The sequence below is a fragment of the Phyllostomus hastatus genome, unplaced genomic scaffold, assembly GCF_019186645.2.
Source record: "Phyllostomus hastatus isolate PE091 unplaced genomic scaffold, TTU_PhHast_1.1 phas_scaffold_585, whole genome shotgun sequence".
In the NCBI taxonomy this organism is placed as follows: Eukaryota; Metazoa; Chordata; class Mammalia; order Chiroptera; family Phyllostomidae; genus Phyllostomus; species Phyllostomus hastatus.
Genome location: NW_025334037.1, coordinates 19,181,365 through 19,208,271, shown reverse-complemented (window position 1 = coordinate 19,208,271; position 26,907 = coordinate 19,181,365). Strand labels below are relative to the sequence as shown.

The 26,907-nt window shown below is 45.0% G+C and overlaps 1 protein-coding gene across 3 annotated transcripts in view; it reads right to left on the bottom strand.

Annotated features, from left to right (window-relative positions):
• The window catches only part of KIAA1549L (KIAA1549 like), a 230,984-nt gene that overhangs the window by 48,997 nt on the left and 155,080 nt on the right, over positions 1-26,907 (bottom strand). For 2 of the 3 annotated variants that reach the window (XM_045825250.1, XM_045825252.1), the window contains exons 10-13: positions 22,479-22,650; positions 13,679-13,842; positions 8,030-8,220; positions 1,488-1,615 (exon numbers count right to left, since the gene is read on the bottom strand). In XM_045825250.1, coding sequence (XP_045681206.1) covers positions 1,488-1,615; positions 8,030-8,220; positions 13,679-13,842; positions 22,479-22,650 — 655 coding nt within the window. The remainder of the gene's footprint in view (positions 1-1,487; positions 1,616-8,029; positions 8,221-13,678; positions 13,843-22,478; positions 22,651-26,907) is intronic. The other variant, XM_045825251.1, reaches the window with a different exon arrangement.

The following is a 26,907-nucleotide window of genomic DNA, read 5'->3' as shown; positions in this document are numbered from 1 at the left end:
AAAACACTTTTTCCAAGGTGATACTGGTTTTAATTCAGAAGTTGAAGTGTCTGGATTTGGTAGAAAATTTTCCAAATCCTAGCTCTCACATCTCTCTTCTCCACTTATATTTAAACACCGTCCTGGAACGGACTCTAAACTAGCCTTCCACCTGTGGTAACTAATGAGGCCACTGAGCTACAAGGACCTATCCCAGCCACACTGTTGATGGGATAGTGTTTTTCCAGTTTAGAGTTCTTATTTTCATAAGTGTGGAAATAAGAAGTTACTTATTTCTGTAACTTCTTACACAATTTTCTAATGTGGAATATCAGAAGTTACAAATGCAACAAAACTGATGGGAAACAAGAACAGTTTTAGAACAACTGCCTGGTACATGAACATTTATTAATCAACCTTAGTAACTCTAACCTCTAAAATGGATACGGAGACAAAAAACAACAGTCTCTGAATATTCCATACCAAGAGAATAGTCTATTCTCAGAGGCCACAGTTACAAACATCTTTTGCAAGGTGACAATATGATGCATTTTTGTTTTCTCCACAATTCCATTCAGTGTTATTTCCTTCCTTCCTTCCTTCCCTCCCTCCCTCCTTCCTTCCTTCCTTCCTTCCTTCCTTCCTTCCTTCCTTCCTTCCTTCCTTCCTTCCTTCCTTCCTTCCTTCCCTCCACCTTCTATACCAATAAAATATACACTACTGATTTTTACTGGTGAACTCTAACTTAGCATTATGACAAAGTGGAGCCCTTTGATAGAAAGGGACAAGTGTAGGTTCCACGGAAGGACCCACTGGAGAGGCAGATCAGAATACAGGTGGGACCAAGAGGACAGGGAGGCTGCACAGGTGTCCGACAGATGTGAGCTGCAGATGGTGCCACAGCACAGCCAGGTGGCTCCGAGGACTATCAACAAACCCTAACACCAAACCTTCATAAGGAGGGAGAAGATCTGTTTGAGAAACTCAGAGTTAACTTGCCCTGGAGAATAAAGGCAGAAGCATAGGCTGATGTTTACGATGGCAGGGTTATTACTGTGCCGCTTTTCCTGGGAGAGGTGCATTTGCAACATTTGGACTCACTGGCTTAGACTGAACTGCTGCCACGTATCAGGGAGTCAGAGCAAGAAAACAAGGGGAATCTCCAAGACTGACAGCATTTCAGAGACTTGCCACTCTAGTTGACCCAGTGTTAGAAATGTCGATTCACCCCAGAATTAGAAAAATCTCTAAGCAAACATCAGTTCATTCTGCATAGTTTTTTAAGGCCCTGCATGGTTCCATAAGAACAGGGGGCAGGATAATTTAGAGAGGGATGTAAGCGGATACCCAACAGGTAGGTAGGAAGCTGACTCCTGGCCTTTGTAGGACGCAACAGAAAGAAGAACTGAGGGTGAGAGCACACTGGTGGGTGTGAGCACGTGCAGGCCTGTGAGCATGGGTGAGTGGGACGGGCTCGGGGGTGGTGCTTGTCAGGGAAGGCTTCTCACCATTCCTCTTCCGTGCCTCCTCCTTTGTCACTTTCTGCTGTGCCATTACATTCTGGGGCGAGCGCCTCCCCGAGCTGGGCTTCCCTGATTCGTTGCTGATGATAGAGCCGTTCTCACTGGGCGACCTGCTGGAGGTAACCATAGCAACAGGGAGATGGTAAGTTCCGACCAGAGCAGCCTCTTCTCAAGGTTATTTTATTTGCACAGTTTATATCTGTAGCCTTTCATTCTGGTTTTATCCACAAAGAAGAAATGATTCAGAAATTTACAAAAGAAATCCATACTACAGCACGGGTTAAGTAGCTAGTTGTTCTGAAGTGCACTGACTGGTGCTGAGCTGTGCAGGGAAGTTCAGGGAGTGCAGTTCTCGGTTCTTTTTCATTAACCCCCAGTGACTATGGAAACGGTGGTGATGGCGTTTTAAGCATGCCCTCTTATTAGAATAAAGCACTTTGGAGAGTGTTGCTGAGTATTTGATGCACACGGCATCTTTAGGGACAAGTATGAATCACAGTTCTCTTGGGCTACTTCTTAACAGGGTATACCTTGACTACTAAACAAGAAGTCACTCCACTGTTAAGTGTGCTCTCTCTCTCTCTCTCTCTCTCTTACACACACACACATTCTTAACTCTGCTAATTGCTAACCACTTTCATTTGAAACTACCAATTGAGCTATTTATTCATTCAGAAAATACTTTATGTGCACCATCTCTGTACTGGGCATTGTACAGGTACAGAGAGAAACTAACACCTCCCACGTTCTCCAAGAGCTCTGCATCAGGAGCAACTACAATACCAGGGGCCAAGGACAATGCTGGACACTTTTGAAACTGTTAAGGAATCTATGACAATCCACAGATTTGGTGATTGTCACCCTTGTTTAGCTAGTGAGAAACATGAAGTTTGAAGAGGAGAAGTATTCTGTCCAGGGCAGAGTTGGGAGGTGGCACATCAGCTCTGGAAGCCAGAGCTCCCCCTGCAGGTAGGGAGTTTCCCCACATGCCAGAGCACCTTCCCTTTACCTTCTCTCTACAGTGGCCCAGCGGAGGCAGGGTAAGCCATGGGGTCTTCTTGCCCTCCTCAGGGGCTGGACTTCTGGAACCCGGTGGGCAACCGGGCTCTTGAGACCCCCTGCTGAGTTCCTGTTCTCTCAGGCCTGAGACCATGCCAGCCTGTGGGTGGGCTGAGCATAAAGACCAACTGCCTTCCCCTCTGTGGGACACAGTGAGGAGGTAGATATTGGATCTCATCAAAGCTCTTGTTTGTCTATTGTTAATTGGCCAGATTCAGAACCTAACTGCATCAGCCCTTACAATGGAAACTTACTGGACTAAAATGCAGCACTTGACCTAATGGATGCTCCTCTTCCTCCTTCTCCCTCCTCATCCTCTGGGAATTTTGAATTCTTAATTCTGCACACATCTATGCACTTTAGCACCCTAAAAATCATGAACAATGACAGTGCCCACTTACAGCCACGGGATAAGGCAGAGTCTGCCAAGAGCAGACCGGCCAAGTGAGGTGCTCCTTACCAAAGTCCCGCACACAAGTACGTTAGGGAAATGCCATGCTCTATATCCCTTCTGTGGATAGTCCTAAAGCACATGAACACATCAAAGGTTCAGACCGGTCCTGTCATAAAGAGACTCATCTTGTTTTGTTTAATTCAACATATCCCAGTTTATTTTGCTATAGATCTCCTCCACCATAAAAATCTCTTAATTTCCTATAAAACTAGTAATATGAAGAATAAGTTCGGGAGCATATGCATAAGATATTAACTTATGGAATATATTTCATTTATTCTTCAGCCATTTGGCTGCAGAATACCGGGTGTACAAGTACACATGCGCAGGGAGCACGTGCCCTTTGATGGTTTTCAGAAGCTCACAGTTAATGGCACACACTCCTCCAGCTGGCTTTGTTGGGATGAAGAGGCTTTCGGGTAAGGTCCCAAGGAGAGAGAAGGGAAAGGCTTCTTATGATCTATTTTACATTCACAGGTTACTTAGTGGTTTTCACAGCATTTGCATACCCTTTCCCTCATTTGATCCTGAAACAATTTTCTGGCTGTTTCTCTTCAAGAAAAGATGTGAGTGAGCAGATTTTTGGAGAGAGAAAGAGAAAAAAAAAATACCGTATTTTTTGGACCATAAGATGCACCCAGGTTTTAGAAGAGGAAAATAGGAAAAATATTTTGAAGCAAAAAATGTGGTAAAATATTTAATAACATAAATAACATAATATTTCACCAATATAAATGTAAACAGAACTCAACTGCAACATTAACAACCATTATTTCTCCCAAATTTGGCAGTGGGTAGGGTGGGGAAGGTGTCTTATAGTCTGAAAAATCTGGTACTCTGCTTTACTCTTTGCCTCAGCTTATAAGCAGGTTTATATGGAGTCATCAACTCAAAATTTCTGGTCAAAACAGAGTGAGATTTGTACATGTATGTGTGTCCATTCACATGACAGTCACAAAGATGTTTTTGAAAGCAAGACAATGTCACCTGTGAGGTGGCAGTTTTGGGATACTGAACTCAGCCTTCATTCTGAGGATGTGGGTGTACATGAAAACTGGAAGAACAATCTCACGGTGAGGATTCATCAATTGCTGAACAATTATGGCCAATCACTGCATTGAAATAACCATTGCGAATGGTTGATTCTCTACCCTTGCCCCTTAATCCCAATTGTGGACCAACAAAATAGCATCGGCAGAGCCTACATAAGGCGAAGGACCCACAATGTCTGTCTGGTTGTCTGCAAGTGACTGAACGCTCATTTTCCTTCATTTTTAAAACAGTTTTTGAATACTGAGATAACTTAATGACCACCAAATCACTGGAATTCCCTATTTTTTCACTTGTGAAACTTTTCAGATCATCTAACAGGCCCATTCTGAAAGGTCATGCAGTCCTGATCACATAGGAATGAGGAAGCTGATGGGGCAAGATGGGAAGGTCAGAAACGCAGATGCATGAGGGGTTTGCTCTCGGGGCTGGCACCTTAAAATTTTCCCAACTGACCAGACTTCTGTGGTTGGCTGCACTTAAACAGAGGTGAAATTTTTCCTTTGGCAATGATACAGCCAGACCTTAGCAAAATTATATCTTTATGGTAAAATCAACAAGCAAATTTGGAAATCACTCAGCAATGTAGGTATTTTCTTTATCTGTTTTCTTTATCTGTATTTGTTTCATAAACTAGTATTTGCTGATAAAAATCTTGAGGTAATTAAATTTTGTTAGCAAGAGTAGATGTCTTGCTAATTCAAGAAGAAATGCTTGAAATAAACTCTTAAAATAAAAAAAGAAATGCTTGGTCTAAAAAACATTTTTTTAAAGAAACTCACTCAACTAGAATGGGTAGAAAATTCTTTTGTGGCAGTAATAATATCCTAATTTTAATAATCTTATGTATTCCTTTACATTGTCCTTTAAATAGGTGATAAATAAGTTGTTAATATGCTTTTATTGTATTTGGCAAAAATCACAATGAAAGTAATTATTGTAGGTAATATCATTTGCCAGTTAACTCAGATAAATCATCTATTGCAGGAGTAGATATATGTTTCTCTATACGTTTGGTTTCTTCCCTGCTTAGGATCCCCCTTGTTGGGTAGACAGTTAGCAATGGTCCCAATTTGTCCACACCTCCAGTTAACCAAGCTCTGAGTAGTCCTCTCCTGCACTGACTCTGGACTTAACTATGTGTCTTGTTTTGATCAATAGGACAGTAGCAAATATGCAATAGCAGAGACTTGAGAGGGGCTTGCCCTTTGGGGCTTTTCTTGATGTCCTTGGAATCCTGTAACCACCCTATCAGAAAGCCAGGGCTAGCCTGCTGGAAGATGAGAGACCACATGCCAACCCAGACAAGGCAGCCCACCTGACTACCACCTGACTACAGATGCGTGAGAGACCCCAGCTGAGCTCAGCCAAGCCTACCTCAGACCAGAACCACCACCCTACTGGGCTCAGCCTAAACTGCTGTCCCACAAAAAAACTGCTGTCCCTGAGCTCAGTAGATGGTTGTCATATTAAGCTGCTAAGCTTTGGAGTGGTTTGTGATGGAGCACAGGTAAGTAATCCACATGCCCTCAACCTTCTTTCTGACACAGCCCTCTGAAACCCAACCCTCTGTTTCTCTGTGCCTCTTTCTGAGGCACCAAGAGCTCCTGGGGAAAACACACATGCACCTGCTCCTGACTCCAACACAAAAACTTGAGTGTTTGATACAGACCATCTTCCCTTTCTCCTCAAACTACTCCATTCTCTTGGCTTCTCGGATTCCACTCTTGCTTTGCTCTTCTTGTGCCTTTCTTCCTGACACTTTCTAGTCTCCTTTGCTGATTCTTTTTCATCATCTGGGCCTGGAATCATTGCAATGCCCCAGGGACCAGCTCTTCGACCTTTTCTCTATCTGTGAGAAAGGTAGGTTGTTCCATCCAGACTCTCAGCTTTATGTATGTAAACACTGACCACTGCTACATTCACATTTCTACCTTGGACCTCTGCTCTGAACTCTAGACTCGTGTGGTTAACTGAGTTCTCAACATCTCCTCTTACATGCCCAATGGGCATCTCAGACTTCACATCTAAACTCTTGACTGTCCCCTACAAAGTCTTCTCCCACACAATACATGGCAAACCCATTTTTCTGCAATACTCTACAATAGGCTCTCAGCAAGTCTGCTCAGCTCTTCCTTCAAAACATCTCTAGAATCCAGTCATGCCTCACACCACCATCTCTCAACTGGACTAGACTAGCTGTCTAACAGGGCTTCCTGCTCCTACACTGTTTCTCTATAATCTGTGTTCCACACAGCAGCCAGAGTGGAAACAGCAAGTCACATCATGTCAATGTCCTTCCCAAAGACTTCTGATCTTCATTCACAACAAATTCCGAGGCCTGACTTTGGTCTAAGAGGTCTGACAGGATCAAACTTTGGGCAACTTCTCTGACTCAGCTGCGACCTCTTCCCCTGAGGTTCACACCAGCCTCTCTGGCCTTCCTGCTCTCCCTTGTGCAAGTCAAAGTACCCGCCTCTGGGATGTGCACACCCTGTTCCAGTTCCCTCTAGATAGCCTCGAGGCTTATCCATCATTCCAATCATGTCTTTCTCAAATGTCACTCTCTCACAGAGGCCTTCCCCAGCTTCCTGCTAAAACAGCATCACCTTCCCTGCTCTCCATCTCTCTGTCCCCTCACCGTGCTTCGGTGTTCTTCATACTCATCACCACTTGACCTACTATCTACTTATTTCTGTTTGTTTATTGTCTATCTCTCCCCACCAGACTATAAGCCCCATGAGAGCAAGAATTTTGTCTTCTTCACTGAAATATCCCCAGTACCTGATGCACAACAAACAATCAATGCATATCTGTTAGGTGAAGGGAGGGAAAGAGGGAAGGAGGCCGGAAGGATGTAGCTTTGCCAGCCATTGCAGTCTCGAGGTGAGGGAGAAGGGGCTGGCAATGGGAGCCGGTGTAGCCGGCCAACAGGGCTTCCCATAGGGGTTATTACCTCTTTATGAGGCCATTGCTAAGTCCTTATAATAAGGTAATGAGTCTCCTGGCCTAACCTCTGCCATCTATCTTCCACATTACCACCTGCGTCATCTTTCTCAAGTACAGGCTGGACATTACTATCTTCCTGAAGAACTTGAGGTGGCTTCCCATCGGCCAGAGCGTAAAGGTCAAACTCCTTAGTCTGGAAGTTAAAACCCTCCACAATTTTAATCTATTTTCTGCTGTTATCCTTCACCACATCCCAGTCCCTGCGAACTCTAAACTCCAGGGACACCCGCCACTAAGTGAGCGTGCCTATCCCTTCTCTCTCCCGGCTCTTTCGGACTGGATGCCTTTATCTCTTCCCACCTATTGACACCCCCCTCACCCTTCAAGGCCCAGCTAAAACTCAGCCTCCTCCACAACACCCCTCCTCACCAGAGTCAAGTTCTTACGCCTCTCTTTCCCACGGCACTTTGTTCAGACTCCACTGTGGCGCCTACATGTCCTGCTTGGTATCCCAGCTATTTCTCTCTCTGTCTCTCCAGCATGAGATCCTTGGGGCGAGGAATCAATCTGAAACCCCTGTGTAGTCCTTCCAATGCATGTCAACATACTGTGTTCATAGTAAAAACTCAATAAATGGTTTTGAACTAAAATCCTAAACCATTGAGGAACTACCAGATAAAATATAACCACACATGCTAAATCAAAAGAACCACTTTTAAGATAAGTTAAAATGCATAAGTGCAATGTCAGTGCCAAATTTATTATCACAAATGTAAGAGATAAGTCTCCACTGTTGTGGTGGATCTATGATATAAAACCTTACGCAGTGTGGCGCACAAGAAGCAGGTAGTGCGGCTCTCCTCATCTCCTTCGGTCTCCTTTTCAAATATTCACAATGAGCAGGAAGGGGGATTTTCAAAGAGAACAGTGGAATTAACTGGAGGGCTTTGGCTCCTCTCACCATCAATTATTTCTCCTGCTGACACGGAGAGGCAGAAGTGGGCCCCCTGCCTACCTCTTTCTGGTTTCAGTGGACTTGGCTGTCTTGATGGTGCTTCCATCCTGGGCGACGTCCCTTTCCTGCAAGGCCGGAGCATCTCTGACGGGCAGCGGGAGGACCACCGTCTCCTGGGTCACGGGGATGACCTCCTCGTCTGCCCCTTGCTGGCCCAGGTGCTGTTTGGCGTAATCAAAGCCTTGCACAGGCTGCAAAGAGGAAACAGATTTGTACTCGTCTTTCTGGCACAGTGTGCCTCTAACCACGGCTTTGAGAGAAGACAAGCGGGAAAGCGCAGGTGTCAGGACCATGCTCGGCTTTCTGATAAATAGAAGTTCTCTCATCTCCATCATAATCTGTCTCTGCAAAATCAGATTGCATGGTAATTCCACCTAGCTTCAGAATCTCTATAGATAAGACTTACTCAGAAAAATGAATAGTGAAAACAAGATGCAAAAAATGTGTGTGAGGACAAACCTCATGCAGGGATTTTAGACTACTAATTTTAAGTCTCTGAATATGGCTAATTAGAAACTGTCCATTGGTACGTTAAACAGGTTCCTACATAAGAGTGTTCTGCCATCTCTTAACTCCTATGCAATAAAGGGTGTGTGACTTTGCCAAGTCACTGGAACACTGCACCTCAATTTTCTCATCTGAGAAATGAAGGTAATCCTATCTGCTTCACCTCCACCATCCTGAGTATTAAAGGGGAATCTCAGCTCTGCAAACAGAGGCAAAAAAACATGCCACTGCGTGGAATCTATGGACTATTTAATCCAGACTCTCCCTTAAGCAAGTTGGCGCTCCTATTGTTCATTACTGAGAAATTAGCAAGGCTTTTAATGTATAACGTCTGAAATCCCAAGTGAATAGGCAAGCTGTGAGCAAAACCCAACAGACATCTATTAGTGGAGTGATCAAAAACCAAGAGGCTTCTTTAAACAACTCCTGAGAGTGTCTCTATTCTGTTTTACACTCTAAAGCAGCACAATACAGGTCTGAGACAGGATAATGGGGTGGTTAGTAGCAACAGCTCTGAAAACAGACTGCCCGGGTTCTAATCCTGACTCTGCCACTTATTAGCTGGGTGACCATGGATAAGTTACTGAAATTCCCTGCAGACCAGCTTCCTCATTGGTAAAACGAAGATCATAATAGTGTAAACAGGACACAATGTGTATGGCTGTGAGCGTGATAGGCAGGCAACATCTTCGAGGGATGTTGTGTGGATTAAGTAAGTAAATTCAAGTCCAGCATTTAGCTAAGCGCCTGGCACATAGTAAGCATTCAATCGATATTAGTCTCAATATTGTTTGCTTTGCTACTAAATCTCAGTCCAGGTGAAATGGACATCAGTGATTCTCTTCAAGAAAATCTAGGGATGAAACCAACCTCCACCATTTGGGTTCTATCAGAACTCGATATGATCAGAGTTCTTCCTTCAGCAGCTAATTTAGTTGAGAAATATTAACAGGAAGGCTCCAGCTAGATTTAATGGTCTAGGACTGTGGCCCAACTGGTAAAATCTTGCACAATTCTTTTTTTCTGCATTTCAGTTGCGTTTTTACCTTTCTTGAAATAATAAAGCATAATATGCAGAAAATGTTGCTTATTTTCTTCCATCTTCAATATTAACATGGCTAAAATTCACCAATTTTTATGTTTTTTATGCACTCTGATATGACAGCTGTCACATTACAATCTAACAAAACTGTTTTGAATGAAGTTAAAGACGGCTAAGCACTACTAGAGCCAGCTTACGGGAAATTAAAAAGAATGAACTTTTTGGCCAACCCAGTATTTCCCTTAAACCACATCAGGTCATTAGAATTGATTTATGACTCCTAATCTCTACAGCAAGGCATTCAAGGCCCTTCAAATTCTGGCTGAACCCACCTGCTCAGCCTCATCTCCTGCTGGCCTCTTTTCCACAATAGGCCAAGCTCCCCATTATCCTGTTCGATTTTGTTCCAACTATAGTTATGGAGCAGTGGCTTGTGCCAGGGCCCCTGATTGGTGTTGGAGATACAAAGATGAATGTAACTGGCCCCCTACCGTCTAGGGCCTCACAGCTGCGGCTTCACTTGATATCACTGGTACAGGACCAAACACATTACAGAAACCTGTCGTTGCATCCTCACTACCCATCAAGGAGGGAGGTATTATTATGAGATGAAGAAACTGAGGTTCAGAGAGGTTAAGCAACTTCCCAGGCTCACACAGCTGATCCACGGAGCCAGAGCCAGAACACCTAACCTCTGCTGACGATTCTTCCCTTCTGCTGTCTGCCGTCTTGGTTGGACATATCCTACCGTACTTGGCCTTGCTTCTGTGCTGAGACTCCTGGCATGTCAGTGAGGGACTGGGAATCTCCAATGGTAGCTGAGACTTCCCAAGAACCTAGTGAGGAGGACAAGCTGGCTCTGGCCCCCCCGCCCACCTCCAATTCTCTCTCCTTTGGCTCCTCACCCTTCACATGGGGCTGAAGTTCCCTGCTGGGTACTCCAGGGGCCGGGCTGAGGATGGGTAAGCAGAAGTAATGGTCTCTGCATGTGTTCAGTACTTAGAGCCTGCAAAATGGTGACACCTCATTTCATCCCCACAGCAACCCCATGAGGCAAGCAGGGTACACCCCACAGACTTCATTTCACAGGTGAGGAAACAGAAGCTTAAAGAGGTTCAGTGACTTGCCCAAGGTCACACAGCTAGGTGGTAAAAGACTCAAGACTCGTCCCTTACTCTTCTGACTGACAGGGTAGTGGTCTTTCAACCTCCAATGTGAAAATTGCCTGAGATTAATTAATTGCTCATTAGACACAACTAGTGCCGCCCAACCCCATCAATATGTTGTCATGAAGTATTTATGTTACTTCAGTGAGTTTTGTAAAACTATTCAATCCAATTATCTTGAATAATTTCAAAAGTAGAAATGTCACCCAGATCTTTTAAGAAGAGAGCATTGTAATAGTAAAAGCCAACTTGTATATAACATTTTTTATACACTAGGCACAGCTCAAAGTAGTTTATGTAACTCAGTCCTTGCCACAACCTATCACCCCGCTTTCACAGATGGGAAAATTGAGTCAGAAAGAGGTCACGTACAGGTCATACACATAGGATGTCAGAAAGAGGAAACGCTGGGTATCTCTGGGGGTGACTGGCCTGTCCTGAGCAGACAGCCATGCCAACCCCTGCAGGCCCTCCAGACTCTGTGTGCATCCTGACACAGCCCTAGCTCGTGTTCCCTACGATCGCCTGTTCCTGGGAGCCATGTTCTCTTCAATTACAGGAAGAGAACAGCAGGGAAAAGGATGTGAATTCAATGACAAAGAGCGAAGAGAAGTGAACTAGGAAGAAAGGAGGTAACTGCCTGGCCCTCCTGCGTTTATCATCTTCCCAACAGCTGGGCGCAGCTGACAGCAGCGGCGGCTGGGCCTGTCCCGGGTGCCTTGTCTCTGAAGAAGGGTGCGGGCGTGCATGCCTTGGCAGCTCCCAGGACAGCCACACCCACCTCCGCTTAGCCTGTTAAGTCTTTTACTGAGTCTCAGCCAGGATCCCAGGATGTCCCCTGGCACTGCAGTCTGCGTTCTAAAGACACAGTGACGTCCCAGGAGACCAGGAGACTGTCCTCCTGGTTCATGCATTGGTGGCAAAAGCTAACGTTTTCATTCCACCTTGTCCCTTGGCATTCAATGAATACTGCTCCCACACAGAAGTCATGAGGCGTGATGCAGGTGGCTCTCCTCCCGCAAACCACAACGCAGAAGGATGCAGTAAGAAAAAGTTCCACCCTGCTGGTTTTCTGTGGTAAAAGGGTTTTGGCAATCAAAGTGCGTAGCCCAGCCTCATTGAGGGAGAAGATAACGAGAATCACCACACACAAGTGAATTCAATCATCTCATGCGACATAAAGTTGCTCGATTTCCAACACTAGCCATACCTGGAAGCACAACGCGTCTCCTGAAGCACAACGCACCAGGCAGGAACATAAAAAAGGGCTATAAGAACCCACAGACATTAATCTGTTCCAGCTGCAGAGAGCTTTCAAGCCAGAAGCTATGCTGAAATCAAGTGCTGGCCAACTCACCTTGGCAAATTCATAAAATTCTGGCTTAATCTATAACACAAAAGATGGCATTTACAACCTCATCTGACATGTTTTGCATTCCTGGACTGGGCTGCGATTAGATTCTGGTGATTACTGCTGGGTCCAAAAGGCTCAGGTTGTAAGCAAGCTCAGATGGAAACGAAATGCCCCCACTTGGAACAGTTTCACTTTTCACCGCTTGGGTAATTCCCAACATCACGATGCGTCTGGGAAGAGGGTGGCTTTGTGTCAACAGAAACAGAACGACATTCTTTGGGGATTGGCTGATCAGTACACAGAGTGTCTATTCAGGCTGCGGCTTCTCAACAGGTAAATTGATTTAACAAACAATAAAGTTCATTTGATTTCTTTTGCTGAAGTGAGGGGTGATCACCCAGCAAGAATGAGCTCCATGACATGCCTTCCAGTGGACATGAAATTCCAGTCACTGTTCCACTCCTGCACAGATGGACAAAGTTCGGGGGTTCAGAGCTGGAAGGGGATTCTACCTGCCAAAGCTCGGGGATTAGAGAGGTGTAGGAAGTAGAAAGATCCCAAAGCCTCAGACAGAGGCTGGAGCTGCCCCTCTGCTGAGAGTTTTGTGATTTTGGTCAAGTCCCACAGTCTCTCTTTCCTTGGGGTTTCTGAGCAATAAAATAATGAAGCCTTCCCTGACCATGACCTAGGAGAGCCCAGCAAATTGTAAGGCATTATTTAAACATCAGGTATTAAGGGTGAATGCATTTTTTAATGGAATATCATGGAGGGAGCCACATGACTGGAAAATGAGGCTTTGGAATTTTCTCAGTCCATTCCCCAGGGGTGACTGGGGCAGACCAGTGGAGGCTGCGAGAGTGGATGGGGCCCCTGGCCAGGCTTCACTGGAGCCCCTGGAGTGTGACAGTGACTGGCCAGGGCTCTTTGCAGCTTGCCATCATGGCAGCCTTTGAGAGTAAGCCACTCTCCTGCCAGTGAAGAAGGAACATTCTGATGGTCTACAGTGCCTCAAAGAGCCCTGTGTAATGAGCCAAGAAACCTGATTCTACTATCAGTTCTGCTACTTCCTAACTGTGCGATCTAAAGGAGTCATTGCTTAGTAAATGGAGGGAGTCAGCTTAGATCAAAGTGCCTTTTAGGTCTGTCTGGTTGTCTGTGCTTTGGTTTCCTCATCTGTAAAATAAGGGCCCTTCCTCAAAGGGTTGCCTCGAGGATGGAGTTGCTGTCTAGAAAGCACTTAGAAGCATTTACGGCAAAGAGTGAGCATGAGATAAGCAGCAGCTATCATGTCCTGATTGTAAAAGTGAAGGGATTACAACCAAGTGACTATACTTATCGACACTGAACTGTACCCTTAAAAATGGTTAAAATGATAACCTTTGTTATGCATATTTTACCATAAACTTTCAAACATTCAAACGCATAAATTAATAAATAAAGGGTCTCCTGCAAGAAAATGAGCACTCATTAGGATGTTTCTGAAGGTACTTGCAACATCTCCAAAGCCAAGAGGGAAAAGGCGGACAGAGCCCCCTGCAGGCTGGGGCCCCTGCTCCTCTCCACCTGCTTCCACTGCGTACCTTCGCCCTCTGGGGCAGGTTCATCACCGTGTCCGGCTTGAAGTCGTTCTTGTTCTTCCGGCAGAGCACGGCAGTGATGATGATGATGATGACCGTGACCACGGCGATGGGCGCCAGCACCGCGGCGATGATCCACAGGTTGTTGGGCGGGTTCTTCACCACGGCTACGGGAAAGAGGCAGCAGGAAGCACATGACAGGGAGCACTGGGAAGGGGAAAGGCCACCGGAGATAAATCCCCCACCCCAGTCCCAAGTCGTGAGATGGGTAAGAGGGTTTGGGATCAGAAAGGCTCTCGCACTGGGCAAGTGACTCAAGGTCTCTGAGTCCCAGTTTCCTCATCTGTAAACCAGGCTGTCACCTCGTGAGGCATCCATGAGAGGAAACACATGTGGTACTTTCATAGGTGCTTATTAAAATGCTAGGCTTCGCTTTCACTACGAGGAGGAGGAAGGTGGATACGTATGAGCTTTCCTCATTGGTGATGTCCATGAGTCGAGAGAGAAGAGAGAAGAAATCTGAGGACTAGAGCGGTGCTGGAATGAGGAGGCAAAGGCCACAGAGAGATGACTCTATAGATGGCCGTGACATCACCCTCTGAGTGAGCAACGATTAAAATGTAACCAGTGGAGCCCTCCCTCCCGCCTCCCCAGATGACTGGCTGGGGAGCTTGGATATGCCTCAGTCTAATCAAAAGGATCAGGCTGTTTCCACAGAGGCCAATGTCAGTAGGAAGAATTCGCTATTAGGACAGTGGGTGCCTCCAGGGGGTGAGGCTGGAATTAGCTAATCTGCAAAGGGTGACAGGGGGATGGTCACATAGGGCTGGCGTTGCCCAGATGTCTACATTCATCAGCACTCATCAAATGAGATACGTAAGTTCTGTGCATTTCACTGTATGTAAATTTTACCTAAAAACATCATAAATAATTGAACTTGAGGCAATGGTATGCATGCTAAAGTGTGTAGGGTTGAAGTCTACAGATGTTTGCAACCTCGAAATGCATTAAAAAAACATGGATAAGTAGATGAATGGAGGGATACGTAGATGAACAGATATGTGATAATAAAAACACAGTCAAATGCTCATTGTGGAATCTAAGTAATGGGAACATGGGTGTTCACTGTATGATTCTTTCAACTTTTTCAGAAGTTGGGTTAGAAAAATATAAGAGAAAGAAAAGAGCCCCTGACATGAGATGGATGAGTCCCCTATAATCACTAGCGGGGGTTGGGGGTGGGAAGGCTTGGAAAACACTTCAGTTCAATCAAAAGAACCAATATGTTCTTAGAACCAAAATAAAGAAAACAGTAAGCAAAGTGACTGCCTGTAGGAAGGCCTTAATAGCAGGAAGTGAGGTCTGCAAAAAAAATCTAGAGAAAGAGAACAAAGGCCAGGCAAGGACTTGCCCACACCAGTGGAATGTGCCCTGACTGGTAAACTTGGATACTCCGGATGGGTGGCAGGTCGATCCTGGTGGACGAGATCACGGCACCTGGCTGTCGTGGCTTGCTGACACTGTCCCTCTACACCGCCCAAGTACGCTTCTCTCCCACTCCCTAGATGATCTCATAGACTTTAAATACCATGTATGTTCTGATGATGCTCATTTATACTCACATATCTCCAACCTCTACCCTGAACTCTAGATTCCTACATCCAACTGCCAATTCAACTCTCCAATTAGCTATCTCAATTTAATACGTCCAAAACCCGCTCTAAAATCCCCCCTCACCCCCAAACCTGTTCTTCCTGTGATATTCTCCACTCCAATAAATGGCAACTTCTCCCTTCCAGTTTCTCAGGCCAATGACTTTGTCACCGGTCTTGACCCTTCTCTTACACTCTCACCCAGCATCCATTCATCAACAAACTCTGTTGTCTGTCTCCACCTCCAACATATATCCAGGGTCTGTCCGCTTCTGGCCCTCAGTGCTGCTTTCACTGTGGCCCAGACTACCACGCCTCTCCCCTGAAGCATTACTCAGTGGCCTCCTACCTTGTTCCCTATGGTCTATTTGTAACACAGCGGCTGGAGTGACACTTTAAAGATTTTATTTATTTTTAGGAGAGAGAGAGAGGGAGGGAGTAAGAGAGGGAGAGAAACATAAATATGTATTTGCCTCTCACGTGGCCCCCACTGGGCACCTGGCCCACAACCCAGGCATGTGCCCTGACTGGGAATCAAACCTGCGGCTGTTTGGTTCGCAGGCCACGTTTGACTCACTGAGCTACACCAGCCAGGGCTGGAATGATGCTTTAAAAACTGAGATCACAACTCTCTTCTGCTCAAAACCCTCTAGAGGCTCCCACCCCACTCGGAGTGAGAGCCAGAGAGTCCTCAGAATTGCTATGGGGACCCTAAGTGATCTGCCCCTCCAACCACCCCAGTTTGGCCTTATTGCCCAGTGCTCTTGCCTTAACTCACTCTGGCCTCCTACTGGTCCCCAAATGTGCTAGACATGCTCCTGCCTCAGGGCCTTTGCCCTGGCTGATTCCTCCACCTAGAACATTCTTCACCTAGAACATTCTTCACCTAGATCTCCGCATGGCTTCCCAACTCAGTTTCTCAGGCCAATGTCTGTTATCAGACTTCTCTTCAGGGCCCTGAACAGTGTCACCCTACCTGTGAGGCCTTCCCCATACTCTATAGGAAATACAAATTCCTGCTCGGCACTCTCCACACCCCCCCCACCCCACTCACTTTTTTCTCTAAAGTGCTGTTTCTGAAACTCTAATGTGCGCGTCCATCACCTGGGGTCTGATTCCTGTGGGTTGGGGAGGGGTCTGAGAGTCTGCCTTTCAAACGAGCTACCAGGTGGCGCCCACACAGCAGGCACCCAGGCCACACTCCGAGTGACAAGGCTCTAAGGCACATATCACTCCCCGACACAATTCAAATGTCCTCTGTCACCCCTGGCCCCTGTATCAGAATATACACTCTAAGAGGGCAGGGAATGTTTGTCTCTTATTTACTGTTCTATCTGCAGGGCCTAGAATAGGGCCTTGCATGCAGTAGGTGTTTAATTAAAAGCTGAAATAGTATATAAATGAACTTCCATTACCCCTGTTACAATTTGGTTCCCCATACAGATTTTCATATAGGATAGAGTAATGGGCAGTTAAAAGAAGTACCATCTCCTTGGTAGCTCTAATCCATATTTTAAATGAATATACTGCCAGTCTGGTTTATATATCAGTATCTTGGTAGGTCTGGTTAGCATGAGTTGGTTCTCCTGATTCTGCTGAACTCCACGAACTACTAGACTGGCAAAGCTGAGGACCAGAGTCTGGAACACAAAGACCCCACTGGTAAGTGCCACACGGTGAGGACCAGCCTGGGGAGCCAGTTCTGTCTCTCTGACGTCAACCGCCCACCCCCGCTTCACCTGGTACCCCAGTCGCCCAGATCTGCCTCTCGTCAGGCAGCGCTTGGATATGGAGTGCTCTTGGTACAAAGAATTTCTTTACCCCAGTTTTTGTCAATTGGTGATTAATCACATTATTAACTTCTGAAAACAGCTCATTAGATGGTGTGCTTCTGTTGACATTAAACATTTAATTGCTCCTGCTTTTAGTAATTTGGTATTTATATGTGAGTTTTATGCCTTCAACATTTCCCAAAGCTCAGACCTGCTGTGAAAAATATGAATATGTCTCTTCTTGGCTGTGCTATTCTATCCTGATAAAGAAAAACGTATAGTGTATCACAACATGATACCCTAAATGTATATCGATTCTTTTCACTAGCAAGAATGAAATATTTACACGTGTCCTGCTTTTACTCAACTTCATTGTTTTGGTGGATATGTTCCTTCTTGGAGCAGTCTGTAAAATCCTTTCACCTCTATTTAAATGAGGAGAGAATAGAGTCACCTCAGGTACATTAATAAATGCATTTCAACAAACAGATGGTAAAGTTAGGCCAACTGAAGTCATCCAAACACAATATATTCATTGGCATGATGATCTGAAACTACAAAGTCATGTACGGAGGTGAAAAGAAACAAACGTTTATTTAATTTGCCAGAATTGCAGCAGGGGAAGGACAGGAAGAGGAGACGACATGTTCTGGACATCCACTGTGCGCCGGGCAGTGTGACAGGCCGCTGGCCCGGGGGCTGTTCTCATCCCCACGTGCAGCGACACACTGAGCCCCAGGGAGGTTGGGTGCTCCTTTGGGAAATCATTCTCTGACATACACAGTCGAAGACAGTTCTGAGTTGACACAGATGAGTGGAAGTATGCATGTGAGCACGCTGCACGCACATACAAATGCTTGTCAGAAAGAAGGAAGTCAAGCATCCACATCACCTAAACCAAACATAAATTATTCTCCCGTGGAACAAATGTTGAAAAAGAGAAATCCATTTAAAAATGTTTCCAGCTCATTTTTTTGTGGCTGTCACAACATCAGAGTTTGTGACGGTGCAAGTGGATGGGGAGGAGGCCCTACTGCTGGCGTGTGCTAGGTGTGCATTACTCTCCTGCCCAAGGCACCCGTGGCTGTCACCCCTCCCGGGGTGTGGCCATGACGCTCATGTGCTCATGATCTCTCATCTGTGCCTCAGACTCATTGCTGCCACCCTCAGTGACCTCCTTGCTGGTCTCAAACCATCCCCCACGCCCCACCACCTGAAGCTTTGTCCCCAGATAGCCTCAGGTGGTCACTCAAAAGTTACTACCTCAGTGAGCCTCTTCTTGACTCTCCCACCCCAACAATTTAAAATCATGACCATTATCTTCTTGACGCCCCGCTAGCCCTTCCTGCTTCATTTTTCTCCAAGGCATGTAGTAGCATCTAACATGTTATTTATTTTATATGATCTACCCACTCAGAAATGTAAGCTCCATGCGGGTAGTTTTGTCTGTTTCGTTCATTGCTGTATCTCCAGTGCCTAGCACAGTTCCAGGCACGTAACAGGTGCTCACAGAGTGTGTTGAAAAAGTGAATGCGCACATATTCCCTTCATCAAAGGGTCAGTCTATTGCTTTTTGTAAATGTTTTTTTTAAGATTTATATTTATTTCCAGAGAGAGGGGAAGGGAGGGAGAGAGGGAGAGAAACATCAATGTGTGGTTGCCTCTCATGCATCCCCCACTGGGGACCTGGCCTGCAACCCAGGCATGTGCCCTGACTGGGAATCGAACCAGCGAATCAAAGGTTGGCCCCCAATCCACTGAGCCACATCATCGAGGGCTGTAAATGGTATTTTTGAGATAAGTGCCTGATGGCCATGTAAGGTAAACAAATTCCTGCTCTGGCCTGGTTCTGCATGGGGAGAATTGTGTTTCTGCTACATCAGCTACATAACCACTATGAAGAACCTCTCTCTCCAGATCCTGCAAAAGGAGCTGATGAGAAACTTCATAGGAGACGCAGCCACCTCTTTAGAATTCACTGCTGTCTCATTACCTAGAGGTGATAGGCTAGTGGCATTGCACACTCCACTGTGGGGCACTGCACATAGGGCTTTGCACGCTGGCCCCAGACCTGGCCATCTATGAGATGGTGGAACACACAGAATGTTATCTGCCCCGCCTCTGCACTTCAGAGAAACAAGATGTTCATTCAACACTGACTCTATTCGACGTGCTGACCTTGGACTCACGTTGCAGGCTGATTTCAAAGCTATTAGGAGAAAATGGGATCGACAACATCTCTGTTCCTCCTCCTCCCCATTGGATTCAGATTCTTCCCCATCGGATCCTGGGCAGGGAGGCACTTCCCAGGGCCTGTCCTCTAGTGATGCTCTCTCCCCAGAATTTCCTCTGGGATTTGAACTCTAACTCATATCTACAACATTCTAAAAATCCTTCAGTGTTAACTTTAACCTCTCCCCTGAGATTCAGACTTGAATTCCAACAAATCTCTTAACTTCAGTCCTCAATATCCATTGGCAACCCCTCAATATGTTTTTTAAAGATTTCATTTATTTATTTTTAGAGAGAAGGGAAGAAAGGGAGAAAGAGAGGGACAGAAACATCAATGTGTGGTTGCCTCTTACACGTCCCTACTGGGGACCTGGCCCACAACCTAGGCATGAGCCCTGACTGGAAATTCAACCAGGAACCCTTTGCTTCACAGGCTGACAGTAAATCCACTGAGCCACACCAGCCAGGGCTCAATTATTTTTATCAGTGCCCCCTCAATATGCAAATAGCACCCCTTAATATCTCATTACTTTAAACTCAACATGGCCCAGAAGGAATAAATTACCTTTCCCTTCTAAAAATGCTTCTCCTCTCCAATCCCCTTTCTATTTTCATTAACAGCACCCTATTCTGTGAATTGCATGGGTTCTTAACCTGCAAATCACCTTTCCTTCTTCATTCCCTCCCTCCTTTAGTCCTTCTACCTTATGGGTAAATGAGTCATTCAGCTACCCCTTACTAAGTACTTACTAGGAGCCCCAGGATTGTACTAAGCCCTTTACATAAAATAATTATTTCATTTAGCCCTCTAAGTAGCTCTATCAGGTCTGTTTCTTAAATATTACCACTTTACAGATGAGGAAAATGAGGGTAAGAGAGGGTATTCATTTGTCTCTGAGCTCCACAGCTACAAAGTGGAAGAGCAAGGGTGTGAATCCAGGTCTGTTTTATTGCAAAGGTTCTGCTCTCCTTTGCTCTGCTTGGGTGTCTTCCAACCATGTGCCTCCCTCAGGGACTGGCAGAGACACTCAGCAAAGGTCGGTGGTTGTCTTCACAAGAACAGGGCCAGACAGTGGTTGGGGCTGGATATTCAAAGACAAATGAGATGTGGTACCTGCTTTTAGAGCTCAAAGGTCAGTTGTTTGCTCAATGTGATAAGGGCAATGGAGGCCACTGGAACTAAGAAAGATTTGGGGGTGTTGTTCTGTTTCAGGGATTGAGGAAGGCTTTAGAGGAACAGGAAACATGAGGGGTGAACACTCCAGTGTGGCTGTAAGATCAGAATCCGTGTTTTCCAAAGTGTATGTAATGACTCTAATTATAGTGCAGACCGTGCATGAATGGCCAAGTGACTGAGGTTATCTGGAAGATACCTGCGAAGTCCGAGAAGACATGATGATGAAATGGAGCAGAGGGAGGATATCTGTGAGTTATTAAAGAAGGGAACTGAGAGGACCATGTGGCTTTGGAGGAGACAAAAAATGAAGGCTGAGGGACAGCAGCTGTGCAGCCGGGCAGAACAGGGTCTGGCTCCTGACTCTCTGAGTCATAGTCAAGCCTCTGGGGAATCCCCCAGATGATTCCAGACTCCCCGCATCTTCTAATCTGATGCGATCTTTCTCCCAGCCACGCTCTCAAACTTTCCACCATTCCCCTTCCACCACCACCAGCAAGCTCCCTTTAGCCTCAACCGCTTCCCCTGACACTCCATTCACCTCCTGCTCCAAGTAAAGCCAGCTCTCGCCTTTCTGCCCCTTCCCAAACAACACTAGGCCTCAGATAGCAGTGAGGAGGCTGCAAAATGAGAGATTAAAGTAGAGGATGGACTGGAACAGGGAAACGCTGTAGAAGAGACAGTGAGCCAGCAAATCTCCCACAGATGAATCACGTTACGCACAATCTCCCCCTGCCAACCAAGGCCTGGCTCTCTCATAATAAGCCTCCCTAATCCCATCAACTCCTCCTCAAGTTTCTGCACTCCAGGCAATTTGAACCCCTTGTTTTTCAAGCACACCTGGTACTCTTTGCTTCTATTCTTTTTGTGCCTCTCCCTCTTTCTGGAATACACGCCCTTCCTTTCCCTCTGCTGAAGTCTCAGTACATAACACAGTTAAGAACACACATTTGCAGTCAGGCAGATCCAGATTCATATCCTGGTGATCTAGGTACTAGTTCTGCGATACTGACCCAGTTAGTTAACTTTTCTGAGCTTCGGTTTGCTCATCGGTAACTTGGGAGCTGAATAAAGTTGCCCTAACAAACAGGGAAAGTGAGAACGCCCATGTAAAGCAATGAGCATAGCAGCTGCCAGGGGAGAGGGTATTCAAAGGAGCAGTTATTACTTTTAATATCCTTTCTCCGTTCACTCTTCCCAGATGTACCTTCAGAGCAAACTCTCCCTCTGTCAACCCCTGTATCACACGACCTCCCTGTGGCACTTTCCTGCCGTCTACTCTTCTGTGTTCGCATTAGCTCCCTCTCTGCTCCCCAAAGGCAAGGATGAGGTCTTGCCCACTTCCGTGCATCTTCCAGCACCAAGGCGGCAGTTCCTGTAGGACTCTGCACATGCTGGCTCAATCAAATTATCTTCCACTCCGCAGACAACAAATATGATCTCAGCTATGGTGATTTTTTTTTAAATCTTTTAAATTTTTATTTATTTATTTTTTAGAGAGAGGGGAAGGGAGGGACAAATAGAGGGAGAGAAGCATTGATGTGTGAGAGATACATTGAATGGTTGCCATTCACATACCCTCAACTGGGGTCCCAGCCCGAAACCCAGGCATGTGCCCTGACAGGGAATCAAACTGGTGACCTTTCAGTTTGCAAGCTGACAACACTCAATCCACGGAGTCACACCAGCCAGGGCAGCTATGGTGATTTTTCTAGCTGTTCACTAGACTATACTGAGGAGGAGGAGTGGGTAGGATCTGGGCATAGCAATTATCATTACTGTCTTTCTAATACTCAAAACCTGTCCCTTACCCCAAACCTATTGCTTCAAACACAGCTGATTGATTTAAAAACCTTCTAGGACAGAAATATGCTTAGCTCTGGGTCCATTAACAGGAGCTCAGGGTATCACTTTGATTTGCAGGAAACATTTAATGGCGTTAAGAATAATGAATGGAAAGACTATCCCCTTACGGTCAGCTTGCAGAAGGACAACGTGATGCAAGGTCAAGGCCATCCTTTGGGAGTCAATGGTGCTCAGGATCTTGGCAGCCGCAGTCCCCAGCAAAGGCTTCCCGTTGTACAGGGTGTAGTAAGTCAGCTCCGCTGGGTCCTTGGGTCCAGGCACCCGCTGCATCTTTACCATCTTTCAGAAAAAAAGAGGCCATGTTTATAGGGCATCTTGCATAGACCCTGCAATCACTGGGGCAATCAGCAGGCTCTCTCCTGACTGCTGAGGCCTTCCGTGGCCAAGTGGATCCACAGCATCTATTTAAGACATCAACCTTAATGCACCTCCCTACCACCAGGACTGCAGGAAGCCCAGCTGTCGCTGGAGGGCGAGACAGGAGGAGAAGAGACGAACATCTGGAAAGCACAGTGTGACTGGAGAAGAAAACGCTGAGATGGTGATGTCTTCCAGCCTCCAGAGAACTCTGGCCTCATTAGAAAATAGGCCTCCGCATTAATTCAGGGCATGTTAGGTTATTCTCAAACAAGACTTCTAATTTCAAACTCCTGCAACTGCCAGAGAGGGAGAAAAATGAACCTCAATGCCTGCAATTCAAAAGATCTCTGATAAAAACAGTACCTGGAGGTTCAAAGTCCTTTTCTAAAATTACCTCTGTTGCTTTTTCTCACTGTGCAAGTTATACATATTCACTGCAGAAAATGTGAAATTGCAGAAAAACATCAGGAAATGAAACAAAATAAAAACCACCTGTAATCCCTTAGCCATAAGCTAATGACTTTTCTCATTTTGGAGTATTTGCTTCTATTCTTCGAGTTTTTTCCCCACACAAACCTTTTATTTATTGTTTTACCAAATTATTTATAGTACTTTGTATATAGTATAACATATCATTGTTTTTACTCATATCCTGAAATGACCTTCAATACAACAAAAGCATAAATGTTAATTACTACATTCTGACACCTCATGAACTTATTTAGCCAATCCTTTCTTGTTAAACACTTTAATTGTTACTCACTTTTCACTCACTTATGATTGGAAATCATTACAAATACATAAAACATGAATTTTAATAGTTAATAATGTCCCACTGTATGCATGCCTCATACATTAACTAACCTTTCCTTTTTGAACATTTAGGTTGTTATCAACTTTTCACTGTTATCATTAACAATTGATAGACATCATAGTGTACTACAGTGTTTTTCCACACTGTATATTATGGATTATGAGTTTCATAGGATGTTGAAAGATATTACAAAACTGTTTATAGCAGCATTGTTAATAACAACAAAAAAACCCCTAAAAATTCAAAAGTCACTAACAGTAGAACAGATAAATGAATTATTGTATAGTTACACAATGAAATATTATAGAGTAATGTACCTAAACTCTGGATATTTGAATATGAAAGCCTGACACTGAGGAAAAATATCACAGAATATAAAATTCAAAATCAGGCAAAACCAAATGATGTACTGTTTAGGGATACACACATATGGATGCTTAAATACATACAGAAAATATAGGCATGATTTAATATGAAATTCAGAAGCACACTCAACTTTAACAGAACGAAGGAAGTATGTGTAATAAAAGAGGACACACAAAAGCTTCTGAGGTTAGAAAAGAATATGTTCTAACCCTGTGGGCTGTGGGTTCTTTGTATTAGTGGTCTTTAAACTCCACATATTTTTACACCCCTTGGAATGTATACTATATGTGACAATTAAAAATAGATGTTACTACAACCCAACAAAAATGGTTTTTAAAAAAATATGACCAGACAATTCACAAAGGAAGACATCTAAACAGCCGATGAGCATCTAAAATATGATCAATGGTGAAATGAAAATTTAAGGCACAAGACACAACCATCACCCACCAGAACAGCTAAAATAACAAGGGCTGACAACGACTGTTGATGAGAATGTACAGTAACTGGAACTCCACAGCTGGCTGGTGGGAGTGTAAAATGGTACACTTCGGAAAAACATCTGGCAGTTTCTCACAGAATGAACATACGCCAACCCTATGAACCAGCAGTTCAACTCCTATATACCCAGGAGAAATGAAAGCGTGTGGCCATAGAAAGACGTGTAGAACAATGTTCGTAGCAGCTTTGTTTATAATAGCTAAAATTTGGAGAAAGCCTAGGTACCCACGGACAGAAGAATGAGCAAAATGTAGTATATCCATAAAAGGGAATATTATTCAACAATAAAAAAGAAACTGCCAAATAATACAACATGGATGAATCTCAAAAACACCACACTGAGTCAAAAAAGTTTTACCTAAAAGAGAATATACTATAGGATTCCATTCACATAAAACGCTAGAACAGTCCAAACTGATCTATGGTGTGGAGATGCATATGTGATCGAATACACAGCAATAACATAGTACACACTGTTAATCGTAGAACTTAGATGGGAAATGTGTAGGCCCTTACCATATCATTTTCTAAATGTGTCTGTGATTTTGAAAATGTTCATAATAAAATGTTGGAGAAATGTAGATATTACTAAAAACAAGGGTCTCGCTGGCATTTAAATTTAGAATCCATATAATATGTTGAAAGGAGATTTCTTTTCTATAGGCCTTTTAGAGTCTTTGATTTGCCAATGTGCTCTGGGAATGGTCCAGCAGGGCCAAAGGACGCAGCCTTACCCGCACCTGACCCGGGAGCCCCCCGGCCTCAGGGCAGCCTACAAGGACCATTTTCTGGACATTGTCTGAGAAATGCTGCTCTCCCCTTTCGTCCTTGTGTTTACCTCTATTTCTTCTAAACGACCATCTATGAGTCCTTTTGTGACCATTTGAAAGGTTTCTGTCTACACTGCTCACTCGTCGTCCAGAGAAGTTGTGTCCATTTACTGTTTGAAACTGCCACTTCCCTGCATCCTTGTTGACACTGGCAAGCACCAGGTCCCTAATTGTTTGTAGGTGAAAAGGTAACCTTATGGTAGTTAAAATGTGCGTTTCTTTAATGGCAAATGGAGTTAAACACTTAAAAATGTTTGTTGGCCATATGTATTTCTTTGTTGGACTTTATTTTTCAAATATATCTACTAGAAAAATATCTTTCAAGTCCAGACCTCTAAATCTCCGTATTCATGAAGGTGGCTCATCTTTTAAAATGATCAGATCCCCAAAGGAAGGCCTCCGTGTGGAAAGAGGATGTAAGCTGCGTGGAGTGAATTTCACCTGGGAAACTCAGGCACGTTGGTCCTGTCCCTTGTGGGAGAGGAAGTTGGAGAGTGTTAGTACAACCAGGTAGAAGGTGAATGAGCTTTCAAATATCTAATAACTTCACTCAACTTCAATTTCTCAGCAAATCCTTCTTACCAAGATTTCTCTGAGGGTAATGTTACAAGCTGATCTACAGCCTCTGTAAATTAGGGATTGGCAGAAAGAAATCCCTGCTTGCTTCACGCAGGTATTCCTGGCCACTACTGGGGCCACGCACACTGGGTACTCAGAAGAAAGGAGAGAAGAATATCTCACTGGACCCTTTTCGACACAAAGAATGCTGTTAGATTTTGGCGTCACTAGTAACACCAGGATTGTAGGTGTTATTAGTAAATGATTCGCCTCCCCGCTTCAGCAGAGGCAAATCCCATTTCATGGTGCTCTGAGCGACTCCCTTTCTGTTGCTCGAAGAAGTGTGAATTATAGGGCTGGCACGGAACCCACAGAGGCGGAATCAACCTGGCATGCAAAATGAGCCCTTGTTTTTCCTCAGGACAGGCTGTCACAGGCCACAAAGATGTTTAGAACTAAAGCAACATGCAAGAGGATGAGGGACCAAAGTCACTGGCTGTGGACATCAGACCTGGAGTTCCCCTCAGGGGCACGATGCTGACTCAAGCAGGAGAGAATGTTCCAGAAGACGGGTTGTTTGTACTTACAAGACTGCCTGGGGACATGATCCGCAGATAGATTGTGGTCACGCCTCTAATTTCCTTTAAAACAAGCTTTCTCTTAGTGTGATGCTAGGCCTGTGTGTTTGAGTTAAGTTACACCCACGATGTGGTGACTTACCAACCAGAAGTTCACATCCCCGTGGCCGTGGGCCAGATTCCAATTAGGAAGGCCATTCTGGAGCACCCTTCCCTAACTGTCTTCTTGCTCAACAGAGCTTTGTTAATTAGCACAACAAACATTAGCAATGGGTTCTCTTGGTGAAATTAGGGCTATTCGAGATACGTGGACTGGCTAGAACATGCTAGAGACAGTCCCTCCCCTGCTTGAACTAGATAAAGAATCTAGGGGCTGACAGTCCTTACCTGGTCAGGTTGCTGTCTTCTGTTAGGTTCCCTAGGAGCAGACTCGGAAGAATGGAGTGCTTACCGCTTATTCCAGAGATGCAGAGAACTGACAGGAAGGTGAGTAGGTAATACAGGGGTGGGGAGGGAGCTAACAAAGGGT